This window comes from Kwoniella europaea, chromosome 1, assembly GCF_036810445.1.
Source record: "Kwoniella europaea PYCC6329 chromosome 1, complete sequence".
Taxonomy (NCBI): domain Eukaryota; kingdom Fungi; phylum Basidiomycota; class Tremellomycetes; order Tremellales; family Cryptococcaceae; genus Kwoniella; species Kwoniella europaea.
The window spans coordinates 2,503,885-2,520,112 of NC_089487.1; the positions used below are offsets into that span (position 1 = coordinate 2,503,885).

The window sequence follows — 16,228 nt, forward strand, 5'->3', positions numbered from 1 at the left end:
CTTGGTCCCATCCGGCTATCACGTCATCCGACATCTCTCGCATCTCACCCCAATCCGAATTCACCGACAAATGACGGTATATGGTATACCATCTTCATCTACCACACTCGAGTATCACTCGTCCTTTACATCAATGCAATATACAACATTATCACTATTCTTTTGATATTAATGGTCATGTCTGATGTAAGTCACAAAAAACGTCCAATCTCTACCTATATTGTCCCTCTCCATACCCAAGTCTAAGACGTAATAACAACTCTTTCAAATCATCTGCTTCGCCCCTCACTCTTCCTCCAGTATTCACTATATCCTGATTTCCAGAAAGTAAGAACTGCAAATCATCTTCAGTCTTCTCACCTTCTTCTTCTTCTTCGATATCCTCCCGTCCATCTCGATTGGTGTGGGTTCGAGTACGTACAGAAAGTCTTTCAAGAGCATGTAACTATTTCACCATCATACAATGAGCCCTTGTCCTCATGCTCACACCATAGTTCCAAGGATGAACTGATGAGATCGAAAGAAGGATCTGAAACAACTTACAAAAACCTTTTCTTTCTCTTCCCATTCCTCCTCCAATCTCTCGACCATCTCTTTCCCATCTATCCACCCCAGGTCCCCTCGGAAGACTTCAACCAATACTTTACCTAAATCCAAAATCATCTTCAAAAGACTCATCAACAACTTGAAAGTCACTTGTTGTCCTTGTGAATTCTCATGATTCAACAAACATGAATCTAATATCCTGTTTAAGGTAATTTGATGATATACCATAATTGAATGTGGTGATTTAAGTTGATTAATTTCTATTATCCCATCTTCATCATCTTCATCTTCGTCATCTTTCACGTCTCCAACTCCATATTCAGCCGCGTACAGATATTCACCATTGCTATCATCTTGATCTTGCATTTCCGATCTAGTAGGCGAACTCGGTCTACCCTTACTTATTATCTCTTCCATTTTCAACCTCTCTAACCTTCTTCGCATCATACCCCATTTGTACCCAATCACACTGTCTAGATATTCGCCAAAGGAATTAACGAGATGTGACATCCTGAATCTCAAGACCTGTACTTTCCTCTCAATGTTCGATCGAGGAGGGAACAAGGTGTGCATTTCCCTTTCTCTACTTTTCTTCAATGAGTTGCGCGAAGAAGGTCGATTGAAACCTGAATCTACACCTGTTTTGGTCGGTTCATCTTTAGTTTCAAATTGGTGGAGGACGTTCCAATACATTGTTCGAAGGACTATTTGACATCTTGATACTCTGAGTATGAGATTATGGATCGATTGGTATTTGGATAGTAAAGATATAGGGAGGAGGGGTGTAATGGATATTGGAGGTGAATACGAGAGGTATAAGAAATCCAGTGCTCTGTTGTCAAGTCAATTGAAGGTGTCAGCTAAAATCCAATCGGGATGTTTCAATTCCATCATAGAAGCACTTACTCGATGGCTGAATGCAATGCATGTATAACAAGGTCAGCTGGATATAACCTGCACCTGTACAATCGTAAATCGAAGCCAAACTTACCCTGAGGATCCAACCACTTCGCTCTCCTGCCTTTATTTTCCTCATCCAACTGTTTAATCGCAAAACTGACTCTATCCTGAACTTCATCCCATGGCCCCCCTTCCCCTCCTCCTTTCACCCTGGTATCACGTTCATCCATCAGAGTTGTCCTTAACGCATAAGCCAATTCCGATCCTCCAGGAGGCCATTTAGACCTTTCACTCAGCCCCACACCCAGTCCTATCCCCCAGTCACCCCTTTCTCCGTCTCCCAGAGCATGATGATTATCATTTAGTATCGGATCTAGACCTAATCTCGCTCTTGTTCTAGCTCTTCTACCCAAACCCATCGCCTCGCCTGCTCCAGCATTGTCTTTCCCAAATAACGAGTCCGATACTCTTCCAAGGAAATTCACATCCCCTCCTAGGAGATACGCGTAAAGTATATCTAGGTGATCTAAGAAATTCAGATCATCAAGATATAACGAAACTAACGAGCTTGAGATCATCATCGAGTGATTCAGGAGGGGTGAGAGTAAATGGGCAGATATAAATATTGGTAAAGTAGGAGAATCGGATGGTAAGATTGACTCGGAAGAATGACGAGACAAGAATTCCTGTAACGAATCTAAAGGAGTTGATGTCCATATCTGCGATGTTTTGCCTATCTTCTGTTGAACTTGTGAATTTAGGTGTGATCCGGGAGATTGATCGAACAGGTTCCAGAAATCATCCAGTTCACGAACTTCAGTCTCGAAGGCTCCTACTCCTTGTTCCATTTCGTGGGTCGGTAGTGGGGATGAATCGACTACAGGTGCAGGCGGAACAAATAACTCCGTTGTGAGAGTTTTCCTCTCCTTATGAGAAGATCGACCATGAGATAATCGCGATTTCGCAGAAGATGTCGAACCAAGCAATGATTTACTGAGATCTTTAGTTGATCGTCGCCAGTGATCGATTTCCTTCTTGACTCGCTTAGAATGGACTTTCATTTTGCTCGTCAAGCTATCAATCAGCATCAACCGTAAATCAGCCAGTCTCTCATGTTTACTCTTGCGTGAGGACACTCACTCAACACATCCATCTCCCCAGTCAAATGTGACATCCACACCCCAATTACTCGAACAAAGCGGGTGGGTGTTCGCGGAAGCTTCCCTCAGTAATCTAAGGTTTTTCCCAGCCTCGAAGAACGTCCGTCTATCACACTTAGGTATAAAACTCGGCATTTTCCTTGATGAGAGTGTATACTCCCAATATCCGCCGGATGTCAGCTTACGAGTTATACCCAGATCCACCCATGGTTGGCTGTTGGGATCTGTATCTTCATCTTGGGTTGTTGAGTCTGATAAACCGATCCATGCTCGAAGTATAGTAAGGAACGGTCCGATAGATTGACGGAAAAGGAATGCTAATGCCAGTGTCGAAGGCGAGGAAGAAAAAGATGGAGAGGAAGTAGCGAATGATGCGAGGAGATGAGTGTATATGTGGCTGAGGAGGGCAGAGGATCTGGTAGGAAGGGAAATTGCTTCAGAAGTAGATAAGGGCTGCAAAGCGATGGTCAATGAGCAAATCGTATTCTATTCTATTCATCACTGTGATTTGACAAAACGTGAAATCTAACTCACCCAGCACATGACCTCGCATAATGTTTCACCTAACTCTCTCACATCCTTCGTGGATCCCAGCCACTTGTTCCACCCCGCATAGGACTCTTTCGTACATTCTTCAACAGCCATCGTCAGTCTCTCTTTGATGAATGCCAGGTATGTTGATACGCCATGTAAAAGAGCATGATGAGTTGATGTAAGTGGCCTATCACCCAAGGAACGGGAGATGAGCTTTAATCCTCTTACGAAATTCGAACACTGCAGCTCACAAAGTACTCTGAGAATCAATGATCAACTCCATCCTCCTAATCGAACTCCCTATATCCAAGAATCGTTCGGCCATCCTATAATCATGGGAACAGATCAGCAGCATTTCAAAGAGTAGTATAATAAGGTACATACGAATTTGCAGTGACCCTCTCGACTCCGATAGGCCTACCACCGTCATCAACCCATACAAATCTCGCTTTTCTCCCATTCCACTTGAGGCTCTCGGTGGTGGTCGTACCCAGTGTGGAACGCATCAATAATTCCAACAGGGTTTTCGAATCATGTACTGCGGCGGGTGAAGTTCCAGATAGTTTACCCAATTTGGGAAGGGTAATGGGTGGCTCTAACCTATATGTGATCTGGTCAGCAGATGACTATGACAACAAAAGTATGTATTATGTACTCACGATGTCAACAGAGCATCAAAAGTGAAGGTAGATTTTTCGGATAAGAATGGTGGATTACCCAAGTCGGTTGAAGGGGAAGAAGCGATATCGTCCCATGTTTTGAGGGGCTATATACAAGGATAAGCTTGATGACACTCACCGATACAATCAATAGCTTACCTCGAAAATCTTTCGCCTACTGTGTCCAGCTTCAGGCTCTTCAACAGCTTTCTGCCAGATATCATCCACTGCCCCATCCTCTACCGGATTGACATCTACTTCTTCTGTGTCTGTAGGAAGCTGCACGAGGGGTTGCTTTGCCTTTGTAGGTGTTGGAGGTATCCTGAGGTCTTGCAATTCGTACCTCGATGTACCCCTCAGACTACCCAATAGCCTCTCCGTACCGGATATATGATCGTCCAAAGGCGGAAGGACGAAACGAGGTTTGATATCTGGTAATTTCGAAGAACTTGCAAAGGGGCTCGATTGCTTTTCTGTAATAGATATCGAGGCGAGCTGAAAGAGCGTCGTCATGATCGCGATTATATCCTGCTATATCCTCTGCTTCATCTCAGACTATGGTCTATCTGTCTACTGTAGCGGTATTCATAGATGAGCATTCCAAAGGTCAAGAACGCGTCTTTGCATCTTGATTCTGATTTAGTCAAGTCAGTGCGCAATGTTTACATACCACGTGGTTTCCATCTAGGCACGGACCTCCAAGAGATTTTTCATCGATAGCATCAAGAGACACAATTTGACTGTCTGAATCTTTGATCATTATCACCTGCCAGCCCGTATACATAGGGAGACTACCGACAGATACGTACTTAACAGGATGTCAAGACCAGAAGAGATCTCCCCACCAGAAATCGTATGTCCACCCCTCTGTCTTTCCCCTCTTCAATCCAATTCAACTGTCGGCCAAACAGAAGGTTTGATTCCAGCTGATATATCACACGGTATATAGTTCTACGGTGATGTAGAAGCTACGAAATACACTTCCAACACACGAGTGAAATCGATCCAAGCTCAAATGACCAGACGAGCGTTGGAGCTTTTGGCTTTACCAGAGGACGAAACTGCTTTCGTACTGGACATAGGATGCGGGAGTGGACTGAGTGGGGAATTGTTGGATGAAGCTGGACATGTTTGGGTAGGGTGTGATATAGCACCTTCAATGTTGGGTGAGTACGAACTCGATAGCAATCGAGAGTATCCAACAAGAGCGAAGACACCATTCTACGAAATATCTACGAAATGCCTACTGCATTCTTTTGGGATTAGAGCTGATGTATTTATTGACTACACAGAGGTCGCACTGGAAAGAGAAGTTGAGGGAGACTTGTTCCTACAGGATATAGGACAAGGGTTCGGTTTTAGACCTGGTACTTTTGATGGTGCTATCAGGTGAGTCACAAGTCTCTTTGACTGCTCGATCAGAACCCCTACTACTACATACACCATATCGGACCCATATCTCCTTTATCCATATGATGATCACAACACGACGGTCTTCTTACCTATATAAAATTTGGTGAAAACGCCCGTAAACCCATTTATACCCGGGCAACCCATCTGATCCTTCCTCGTTCAATCTCCCAATCAATTACCCAATACATAGGGGAAATGGTCTAGTCGCTGACTGAGTTTTTGTGATTTGGAATTCGTTCGCACAACAGTATATCAGTCATTCAGTGGCTTCTCAATGCCGACTCAACCTCCCATTCACCCGCCCAGCGATTAACGCGATTCTTTACTACTCTCCACTCCGCCCTCAGAAACCCGTCTCGAGCCATATTCCAATTCTACCCATCATCAGATGATCAAGTACAGATGATCGTCAATGCAGCTCAAAGGGCAGGTTTCGGAGGAGGTTTGGTAGTTGATTATCCCAATTCCAAAAAAGCCAGGAAAATGTACCTATGTTTGATGGTTGGACAACAGGAGATACCGAAAGCGCTTAATGGAGATGAGATGGAGGTTGATGAAGGAGCTTCGCTGGGGATGAAAAAGAGAAGAGAAGAAATACTGAATGAGAAACGTAGAAGGAAAGATAGTGCTGGTGGAAAGAAAGGAAAGAAGAGTAAGAAGGATATGGATGCGAAGGAATGGATAATGAAGAAGAAGGAACTGTATAGATCGAGAGGTAAAGAAGGGTGAGTGGACCTATTTCATTTGCTAATAGTTGTTCATCGACTTGGGTTGGAAATTTGCAGAATGGATTGTGAACAGATTAGCTGATTGTGTTGTATTCTCAACAGGGTACCGAACGATTCGAAGTATACAGCGAGGAAGAGAAAAGTATACTTTTAGGTATGACCTTTGTTTGCCAAAACAGTATCACGATTATCTCTCCTTCCTTTACGATCAACTTCTTGTACTATTGTGTGCCTCATCGAGCATGTATCTTCATATTATCCGACCTAGCTTCAACGATTTTCTATACCATAAATCATTCACTCAGATCACCGAAACGTCACAAATCTATATTCATGAAATATGTACACGGTGCCATCAGTATGATCCAATACTTTCCCGTCAGTTGACAACTACATAGTCAACAGAGAGTGGCTATGAAGGTATATCGATAAGGTCGTACACATTCAATCTACATCCTTATACAACATTTTTTTGAAGTACATATATAAAGTCTAATGCATCATAGATCTTCCCTTTACTCACTCGAAATTCACTCGTCTTGCCCTTATCTATAGATCACTCTCACCAGCATCCCCCTTCATGTGTCCTTCGAAAACTGACGTACAAAATCGTCGAATTGCATTTATGTCTATATGTATTCCTACGTCTGAATGCATTTCAATTCGGTACATTGATGAACAGACACCAATACATTCCATTTTTTCGTTGTCGTTCTATACTGTTATGATTGTACTGTATATATCAAGTACTTGACTTGCCAATATTGGTCCAGGGCTTATTTAGGCAATCGTATCGTCGTCAGGAAGGTTTATACTATACCTTATCCGTAATCATTCTTCATGCAAATTTTAATGTTTTCACTTCAATTTCACTTTCGCATTCTTTTCTTGCATTCTTGCAGTTTTTGCAGTTTTTTGCAGTTCTTGCATTTTTGCATATTCACGAGACGGAAGAGGCTTGCATAGGTAGTAAAAGGAAACATTTTTCAGAAGACAGAAGCATTGTATTGTATCTGTTTTGTTTTTTTGATAATTTTCTTATTAATGTAGATAGTTTATGTTTGTAAGGATTTGATTTTGGTTTTTGAAGAAGCGGGACTTTCTGAAAGATGGAGGAGAAAAGACTTCATGGTACTTGTTTTTTTCCCACTCTAGTATCTAGGAGCTTCGGCAGCACCACCGGCAGGAGCAGCTCCTGAAGATTCGTAATCCCTTGCGGCTCTTGATCCTCGATCAGGTGAAGCAGAGTATCTTCTTCTAGGGCTAGTCAAACACACGTCTTATAAGCTACTGCTCTTTCCACTGGCGATAGAAATAGCTCACCTGGGTGATCTTCTTCTATCATCGTAATCGTCTCTCTTGGGTCTTTCATCATAATCTCTTCTTCCTCGATCATCCCTACATAATCAATAAAACACAAGGTCAGTGTGCACATCCAAGAACCGCATGATGCCAACCAACCTATCAGCATATCTATCCCTATCATCCCTTGGTGGTCTACTATCATAACCCCTTGATCTACCATCGTATCCACCTCTGTCATCGTACCCTCTGGATCGACCGTCGTATCCACCTCGATCGTATCGATCACCATATCCTCTGGAACGACTGTCGTACCCTCTTCGATCGTTGTATCGATCTTCGTCTGTAAGAGAGTTGAAGATGGGTTTGGTAAGCATCACATTCTTCTCTAATATTCATTTCATATTCGAATTTGACAAGAGTGGATGAATTGAATGGACCAATTCGATAAGGAAATGGAGGTAGATGATTTCATTCAATATGCTTCCTCCTTTGGTTGTGACCTCTTGTGTATTCAACCTCCAAAGCGATTAAAAGTGAAGGTGGAGACATCGATGAGGAAAGACAAAAGAAAATCATATTCACGAGTAGGTCTCTTCACACCCATATATTGACCAGGAGTAGGCGCATGGGGTTTTTGAGTAGCTGAGAAATCGACTCTGATATTCCTACCGTGTAGACTCAGTCCGTTGAGCTTCTCGATAGCTCGAGTGGCATCTTCGATAGTTCGCATGGTGATGAATCCGAAACCTCTTGATCTGTCGGTCTGCAAACGAACCAAATTGAAATATTAGTTACACTCCCTCAGACCATACCATACTTTGATTGCAAAAAGAAAATTTAGTTTCGAATGGCTGAACACTCACTCGTTGATCATAAACAATCACTACTTTCTCAACGTCACCATATCTCATGAATTCATCTTCCAGATCTCTTTCCCTAGTTCTGATAGATAGACCGAACACACCCAAAACATTGTTAGGTTCGGCTTCTTGGAGTTGAGGTGGACCGCTCCTTCGAGGTGGCGGTCGATCATATCGATCTCTGTAATCCATACGAGGATCCAAAGCCCGAGGGTAAGGTTCGAAGTATGGTGAAGGTGATCGACGAGGGTAAGAGTATGTCATTATTGTTGTTGGTGAATATCGTTTGGTTTGGGAAAATATAGTAGGAAGGCACAATCCGCAGTGGTAATGGGATTATATAGGATAGCGATGAAGAGGTGAGAGCGGCGAATAAAGGTAGAAGGAAATAGTCAGCACAAAGAACGGAGGTGGACTACAAAGGAAGATCTGGATGGCCGAATTCGTCCAGAATAGGATAAAGGATAAAGGATCATTCTCTCCCCATTGCTCCTCACTATTCTACATGTCAATCATGCTCGACCCATTCAATCCAGATTCAATCCCTCTTTTCTTTTCGCTTGAAGACATAGACGAGTGATCCTTTCTTGGCAATGTAGACGAGGAGAACAAGATACATACCCATTACCTTCCTTTCTTCCATCTCTATCGTAATCATCCCTTCCTCCTCCATTACTTGGTTCCCTGGGAGCGTCACCACCCCTTGGTCCAGACGGTGGTGCTCTCTCCGCGTACTCGCCAGAAGGGTAAGGAGCTCTGGAAGGAGGGGAGGGCGATCGAGGTGCCCATGTTTCTCGAGATACGTTTGCGTTGGAGGAAGAGAAATCCTAAAAGGAGGAATATACTCGGATGTTCAGTATGCTTAACTTTGCGGAAACATACAACATCGTTGGAGGATGACTCACCATGTTGAATAGGTATTCGTGTTTTACAAGGGGTTGACGTCTGATGAACAAAGGAGGAAGAAGTGGTAGGTTAAGAGTGCTCTTGGTCTTGCTGTTTTTTCCAAAAGATGAGGTCGAACCTTACAATGTTTGGCGAATGTGGCATCCTGATATGTACGGTATAATCGCGTACCCCATTTTGGACGTGTGTAAGGATGAGGTTGAGGCGCAGCGAGATAACCGGGATGGTGAGGTTGGGAGAATGACAATTCAAGGATGAGAACGACTTCTATGATCCAACTCCAACTGTATACATAATCTGTCATCTGATCATCTTCAGCTCTACACTTGAGTCCACTAGCCACAGACGATCACCCGCTCACTCACAGCTTACGTTTGTGGAATCGACGCTCAGAGGGGTCGACAATCTCGTGCTCCCTCTTCTTTTCTTTCGCTGGTCCATTCACCCGTTGACATCACACCTGACAACCCCCGTCGCTCAATCCGGCTGGTCATGTTTCAAAACTGCTCAAACGGATCAACCTAGATCATACATTCTTGCTCATACGAACATCTCATAATCCTTCACATATCGAAAGATCCGTCATCTGCCATTCATATAATACCAGACCACACAACTGCGCAATCATGTCAACATACGATTCCCCAGCCCCCACACCTCCATCCCACCAGAACACCTTCGATACGCGCCTAGCTTACATCCAAGGAAGTTCCTCATCTCATCATCAGCACAACGTATCTACATCCTCCTCTTCCACGCCTTTGAATCGTGTACCTACTACACCTTCTCACCCAGGTTGCGTTTTATGCAGCTTGGTAGCCTCTACATCCGACCAGCTCCAAAATCAGTCATCAAATTCACCCAGTGCCCAAACTGCTCTTTTACCGCCCGGTGAGAGGAGCTCTTCGCCCTCTCCTTTACTTGCTAGGAGGAGGTCGGGCACGAGTGTGAATACCAATGGGAAAGAAGTAGTACATCAAGATAGTCAAGTGACTGTGTATAAAGCTGAGGGGAAAGAGAGATTATGTTCGGATGGAAAACATCTTGTGGTGGTTGTTAATAAACATGTAGAGAATGTTTATGAATTTGTGAGTATGGCTGACCTCATTTCCACGAATGGCCATCATTATGTGAGAGAATCAGATGAGGTTGGACCTTTTATACTCATGTCTAAGTATGTATATAGGGTCCCTCAGATGTCCCATTGCTCAGTCACATAATCGACCTATCACACCAACTCCTCTCGTCCACCGCCGGTCAATCAAGTAGTACACCAAGTGAGGCTGAGAGGGGCAAGGGGAAGGGAAAAGAGAATGATGTGAGGGTGGGATTCGTAGGCAGTGTAATGAGTGAGTGAAGTACCACTGGTTCAACAGGCGTCGTGATACGTATTAACTATCTTCAATAGAGGATCCACAAATACCTCATTCCCACCTTCACGCCCACGCTATGGTCGGTCCCGTTGATACGTCCCTGCCCGGAGCAACGTTCTGGAGGAGGAACGTAGTCTTTGGGCCAATGAATTGGTGGAGTATTGAAGATCTTCGAGCGGAAATAAGGTAAGTAAACTCGTAACAGCTATCAAGATTATTTTGCTATTTAGTTCTGCTGATGAGCGAGTGCGACGTGCAGGGAGGAATCATCGAATAATCGTGTAAAGTCTGGGTATCAGCATAGGGATAGTGCTCCTATAGATAGAGTGCCGGATGCTGGGTCAATAGCTGTGAGTATCTACGCTTGTAGTCGACCTAGGCACCGTCTGGTTCTTCCGCTTCCTTCTTGTCCTTGTCATTCATTCCTTGTCTTTCCCAGCGGTCCTTTCCCTTCCTTCCCTTTCATACCATACACTTCTAGTCTACTCCATTTGCATATGCTAAGCTGACATCTTTATAGGGTCTACCAAACGCTCTCGGCCCATCCGACTACACCGACCACTCACCACCTGTATCAGCCAACAAAGCCCACCCCATGTCTCGGACATTATCAGTACATTCAACGCGAGATGCAGGAGCTAGATCTCCTACAAGCCCGGGACAAGTGTTTGTGACTTCCGCGAAAGGCAAGGAAGCAGACAGGTCAGGCGGGAGTGAGTCATCTCGTCATTCCGAGGTAGGCGAAGGTGAAGGTGAAGAAGGATACGTAGCTGTAGATTTGGATGATCTGTCTACTGGTGATGTGGGAGGTAACGCCAGTGTTAGTAGGGTTGAGAGAGGAGGTAGGATATAGGTTGGTTGTTCTTCTGTTCTTGTTGTTCAGGTCTGGGCGATACTATATGAGTATATTTTACCAATATCAGCTTCGGATTTTCCAAGAAATAAACTTGTACATAGTCATCCTCATATTCATATGCTTCATCATACATAATCAATTCACCAACAATACACATAACATAATGCATCAGATCATGGCAATGCTCCCTCTCTCTGTTGTGAGATGCCACACTCATGGGTGATCAAGTTACGCTTTAAGTCTCTCATGACGCGCTTGCTTTTCTCATCCCATCCTATCCCATAACCAAATAAACAAAAAACCGCCCGTCCCTGAATCGTCCTTACAGACGTGTTATTTTGTTTCGGAAAACAATAAAAAACAAAAACACCATGGAGCTGTATGCTTACGGAGTCAAGGTATGTGAGAAGAAGAAGACAAGAGGATATTAATAAAATAGGGATCAAGTGAAGCGACGACGCAAAAGCAAAGCAGCGCAAAGCAAATTAGATCAGGTCGAAGCGGAAGAGGCTGGTTTCTTGCTACGTTGACAACTCGTTCAGCGATTCTCTTTCATACCATTTCTCCAACATCCTTGTCTTCATCCTCATTTTCGTCTTCATTATTATCATCACTCGACAAACCTCTACCATTAATATCCTACGACCTCTCTCAACACCACGACTAAATTAGAAAAGCAAAGGAACGTTTTTTTAGAAGAAGCAACGGACAGGACCATCTCTACAGGATCATAGCGTTTTACAACAAGGACACCGTGCGCATCCATCTATTTCCTCTCTTCTCATAAGCAGTCAACATATACGTGAGTACTCCCCTCCTTGTGATTCATTAGGCCCATTTACATATCACCGTTCTCACTATAAACATTCTGTATACCAGGCTGATTATCTCTCATCATCATCGGTCAACATCACAATCCTACACTCTCAGTAACTTGTCAATCCCAACGACCAAACAACTCACACTCCTTACACCACCACGTTCATTCCACTTTACTACACTATACTATAAACATAAACAAACATACTATAAATCTACACTCACGAATCGACGATAATCATTAACAATGCTCACAACACCACTATTATCACTGTTCCTCCTTCTCCCCACACTCGCCCTGGGCGATTCTGGCCACAACAACCGTATGGACATCCGATCTCACGCCAGACAACGAAACCATGCTAGAGCAGCAGCGTTGCAGGAGAATGAATCCCACATGCTCAGAAGGGAGTTCAACGATGCCGTCGAACATAAGATGGCCCGTAAATTATCTCGAGGTGGATTAGAGTTCGCCAAAAGAAAAGCAGATGGAACCCAATGTAGACCTAAGAACGGTACTGTCCCAACTACATCTTGGAAGAATGCCTCCCCAAGTTCAACCGCTACTTCGACTTCCGTAGTAGCTTCTTCTGCTGCTGCTTCTTCCGACGTCGCCACTACGACAACTTCCACCGACCAAGCTCAAGCTACCACCTCTTCCACCACGGAACAACAAGCTACATCATCTTCCTCTGCCGACAGCTCCGCTGCCACGGGTGTATCATTGGTTTCGACGCCCGCATCGTACGCCGGCCATACACCTAATGGAAATAAGGCAGGTGTCAGTGCGGGTGATTCGTTGAGTTGGTTGTCAGGTAAATTAGGTTGGTGGTATGGTAAGTCGAATTGAAGTTCATTTTTCTCCTTGTATCACATTTTTTACGATGGCTGATGTCTGTGTATGTGGTTTTCAGATTGGTCCGCAACTCCTTCAGGATCATGTGGAAATGCCGTATCAGTACCTATGATCTGGGGAGGTGGAACTGCCGATAGTGATGATGCCGCTCGTCTAGAAGCCTTCAAGTCGTTGAACTACGTACCTGAATATATCATCGGTTTCGAGGAACCTGATTGTGCAGCTGGATCAGGAAGTGCAGGTATGGACGTTAGCACTGGTGAGTAAGCTATCTCTTTGGCTGAGTATGGTGTAGAGTGCCAATTGACTTGTGTCGCAGCCATCTCGATCTGGAACCAATACGTTGTACCTAAAGGAGAAGCAGGTTCGATCTTGGTCGGTCCATCAATGTGTAAACAAGCTGCAGAAAGCGGTTGGTTAGGTCCTTTCATGGAAGGAGTTACCAGAAAACCAGATATCATGAATATCCACGTTAACAAGAACAGCGCTGCTGGTATTTACGCTGATATTGTGAGTTACATTCATCGATAACAAACAGTTTGTTGCTGCATGGCTTGTTAAGGTCAAATTGACTGATGTGAAATTGTGATTTGGTTGCAGGACCACTACTATAACACTTACGGCTTACCAATCTGGGTTACCGAATTCGCTTGTGTGGACGATTCGACGAGCTTCATACCTTGTACCGACCAAAGTGAAATTGACAGTTTCATCAATACCGCCGTCGACATCTTCGAGTCAGACTCGAGAATCGCAGGTTACGCTTATTCCAATGGATATGGTTTGGGTGATGTTTGGCCAATGGTCTCGAACGGTCAATTGACGTGAGTATATAATAACTTGAAATTATACAGATAGGTCGTTTGCTGATAGGATGATGATACAGTGCTTCCGGTCAAACTTATTTGGCTGCTCTGAGCAAATACCATTAAGCGGTCACTCTTCAAATGATGATGATGCCTCGCTCTGCACGTCCGCCAATCATCCAATCAAACTTTTCTCTTCGATCTGAATTTTTTTGACTTGAATATATATATATACCATGAAGGATCTCGATATACCATGTTGAGCTTTATACACCTGATATCTTGAAGATAATGATGAGGAGGAATGTTTATATCACGTTGATCGGATAATCTTACAGTGTAGGGACAATAGTTTCTTGCTACTTGGTATATACCCCTTTGCTTGATGAGATTTGAATGGCCTATCTCTATAGCTTGTCTCATGGAGTTGCATGCGTAATTGGCATGAGATCATCATGAGAATAGATGGTATTGCAGCCTTCATACAATCCACAATAACTGATCTCCTCAACCGACCAGTATAGACAATGCTGGGTAACATCGTATATCGATGATACTTCGAAAGGGGGACTACTGCATCATCTATGAAACAAGAATCAACATCATCGCTTCATTTTCCATCTTCCAAAACCGTCCCTACCCACCTTTAATCATCCCTAACATCCCCTTCATCATCTTTCTCCCAAGGTGCAGGCCCGTCTCCCCAAGGCGGCTTCTCATCCCTCCTCGGATAATTGTTTCCATCATACCTCCACTCCCTCATATGTTCCAACGTCTTAACACCAGGATACTTATCCAGACCAGCATCAACCGTAGCTTTCCATACGTCCTCTTGAGCCTGCTCGATATGTCTGATAAGTTCGGGAGTCTCCGTGAAATACCCTTCTATACCCAGTGTATCGTTTGGATCGTCATGGCGGACTTGGGCGATGACTTGCTGTGAGGCGGTACGAGCGATGAAGATGTATGTTTCTGGATGGGATGAGTGGTATTGAACGATGGAAAGTGCTAGAGGTCGTTCGAGGGGAAGGACTTGGTCTTCTAGTGGGGTTTTGGAATCAGGCGATTGAGGGGACATATTGCTTATGATTAGGGAAAGTGAGAAGTACTGGATAGCGTATCATTGACACTGGAAGAAGTAGTGTTATATATCAGATGTGATATTGAGGGTGGCGACTCGACAGATACGTGAAGATGCGCTATCATCATCGTCCTCGTCATCGTTGATCATCGTCGTACATCTCACACAACACAGCATACTGCTTAGTCCGACTGACCGGATGACCGAGATTGGCGATGATATAGATGAACACAACCATGACTCAGTATGATCAATGATCTGCATTTTACAACGATCTGATGCATAGCTCCCGAAGTGTTGGGAGACTGATCAGATCATCGCTCAATACATGCTTATTATCATATCAAGGTAAAATATCCATCTCATATCACACATCAAAAGATTCCGTCAATGATCAAGAAATATACAATAGAAGCATCAATACAAGGAGTCAAAGAAGAGTAAATACCACGACAAGACACAACACAGAAATTGTCATAGACGAACGTTCGATATACATAAGCACACGAGTACTTGCATCATCTGCAAAATTCCAAACAAAATCAGCTCAGGCAACTGACTGGTCTTCATGAGAAAACTTACCCTCCATATTTAGATCTGACAAGACTTTTGCCATCTACATTCACCACCCGTATAGTAGCATCTCATACAACCCGGAGTGATGCAATTCGCACCAACACTGCAAAATTGACCACACCTCGATGTCTTCTTCTCCAACAAGCCATGTACATCCCTCAAACACTCTCTACAGGGTCTACAAAGTACTCTCTTACTTTCTTGATGTCCTTCAGGAGGTGTACCATACCTGTATGCTTTGAGAGTATCGATCGATACAGCTTGGTCTGAAAAATCTTCTAAACCTGCTTGGACCGTTGCATCATATATGTTTTTCTGGACGAGTTCTAGATCCTCGAGAAGTTGAGGCGTTTCAGTGAAATATCCTTCAAAACCTACTGTATCGTTCTCGAATCGAATTTGAATGACGATCCTATCGTCGTAGGTCTTAGCGATAAAGTGATATACTTCTTGATGGTGGCTCAAAGCGTATTGATCAAGTTGAGTGGCGATGTCTTGCTCAGAGGGAGAGACTAGATCAACGTATTTGGCTGAGATAAGGGAGAGGATGGAGGAGGAGATGAGGATGGTGAAGGTGAAGAGAAAGTACATTGCTATTGAGTGATAAGATCGAGAAACTAATGATATTGATGTCTGTAGATACCCGTCTGTGGATATCGAGCTGGGATGGGATGGGTGATTGAAATGTGGATTGGTCGTTCTCACTCTGATTTATGGCACTTCCAACTGGCTTTTATACCTTTGGATCACTTTTCTCTTCATATCGTACATTCGCTTAATTCGAATAGCCCCGCCTGAGATAGACTTCTCGTCCAACTTGCTTGACCGATCCACCGCTCTTCTTCACATG

At 43.9% G+C, this 16,228-nt stretch overlaps 8 protein-coding genes across 8 annotated transcripts; 3 read left to right on the top strand and 5 right to left on the bottom strand.

The window, feature by feature from the left end:
* Positions 1 to 211: 211 nt before the first annotated feature.
* V865_000934 (uncharacterized protein) lies at positions 212 to 4,312 on the bottom strand (the record flags this gene model as incomplete). The annotated part of the gene is made up of 10 exons (XM_066224762.1): positions 212 to 445; positions 544 to 1,378; positions 1,453 to 1,459; positions 1,538 to 2,520; positions 2,587 to 3,059; positions 3,141 to 3,327; positions 3,392 to 3,466; positions 3,525 to 3,740; positions 3,800 to 3,906; positions 3,959 to 4,312. 10 exons carry the CDS (start codon positions 4,310 to 4,312, stop codon positions 212 to 214), a joined length of 3,471 nt encoding a protein of 1,156 aa, XP_066080859.1.
* A 304-nt stretch (positions 4,313 to 4,616) lies between these two features.
* Positions 4,617 to 6,094, top strand: V865_000935 (uncharacterized protein; the record flags this gene model as incomplete). The annotated part of the gene is made up of 5 exons (XM_066224763.1): positions 4,617 to 4,652; positions 4,749 to 4,965; positions 5,092 to 5,188; positions 5,461 to 5,937; positions 6,043 to 6,094. The coding sequence occupies 5 exons, from the start codon at positions 4,617 to 4,619 to the stop codon at positions 6,092 to 6,094; spliced, it is 879 nt and encodes a 292-aa protein (XP_066080860.1).
* A 997-nt stretch (positions 6,095 to 7,091) lies between these two features.
* V865_000936 (uncharacterized protein) lies at positions 7,092 to 8,369 on the bottom strand (the record flags this gene model as incomplete). The annotated part of the gene is made up of 5 exons (XM_066224764.1): positions 7,092 to 7,203; positions 7,264 to 7,338; positions 7,402 to 7,585; positions 7,828 to 8,008; positions 8,109 to 8,369. 5 exons carry the CDS (start codon positions 8,367 to 8,369, stop codon positions 7,092 to 7,094), a joined length of 813 nt encoding a protein of 270 aa, XP_066080861.1.
* Positions 8,370 to 8,632: 263 nt separating this feature from the next.
* On the bottom strand, positions 8,633 to 9,155 carry V865_000937 (uncharacterized protein; the record flags this gene model as incomplete). Its single annotated transcript, XM_066224765.1, has 2 exons — positions 8,633 to 8,932; positions 9,135 to 9,155. The coding sequence occupies 2 exons, from the start codon at positions 9,153 to 9,155 to the stop codon at positions 8,633 to 8,635; spliced, it is 321 nt and encodes a 106-aa protein (XP_066080862.1).
* Positions 9,156 to 9,637: 482 nt separating this feature from the next.
* On the top strand, positions 9,638 to 11,237 carry V865_000938 (uncharacterized protein; the record flags this gene model as incomplete). Its single annotated transcript, XM_066224766.1, has 5 exons — positions 9,638 to 10,099; positions 10,198 to 10,360; positions 10,420 to 10,570; positions 10,644 to 10,734; positions 10,905 to 11,237. The coding sequence occupies 5 exons, from the start codon at positions 9,638 to 9,640 to the stop codon at positions 11,235 to 11,237; spliced, it is 1,200 nt and encodes a 399-aa protein (XP_066080863.1).
* A 1,069-nt stretch (positions 11,238 to 12,306) lies between these two features.
* V865_000939 (uncharacterized protein) lies at positions 12,307 to 13,847 on the top strand (the record flags this gene model as incomplete). Its single annotated transcript, XM_066224767.1, has 5 exons — positions 12,307 to 12,895; positions 12,974 to 13,174; positions 13,235 to 13,425; positions 13,516 to 13,739; positions 13,802 to 13,847. The coding sequence occupies 5 exons, from the start codon at positions 12,307 to 12,309 to the stop codon at positions 13,845 to 13,847; spliced, it is 1,251 nt and encodes a 416-aa protein (XP_066080864.1).
* A 520-nt stretch (positions 13,848 to 14,367) lies between these two features.
* Positions 14,368 to 14,799, bottom strand: V865_000940 (uncharacterized protein; the record flags this gene model as incomplete). The annotated part of the gene is made up of 1 exon (XM_066224768.1): positions 14,368 to 14,799. One exon carries the CDS (start codon positions 14,797 to 14,799, stop codon positions 14,368 to 14,370), a length of 432 nt encoding a protein of 143 aa, XP_066080865.1.
* A 594-nt stretch (positions 14,800 to 15,393) lies between these two features.
* On the bottom strand, positions 15,394 to 15,969 carry V865_000941 (uncharacterized protein; the record flags this gene model as incomplete). Its single annotated transcript, XM_066224769.1, has 1 exon — positions 15,394 to 15,969. The coding sequence occupies one exon, from the start codon at positions 15,967 to 15,969 to the stop codon at positions 15,394 to 15,396; it is 576 nt and encodes a 191-aa protein (XP_066080866.1).
* Positions 15,970 to 16,228: the final 259 nt, after the last annotated feature.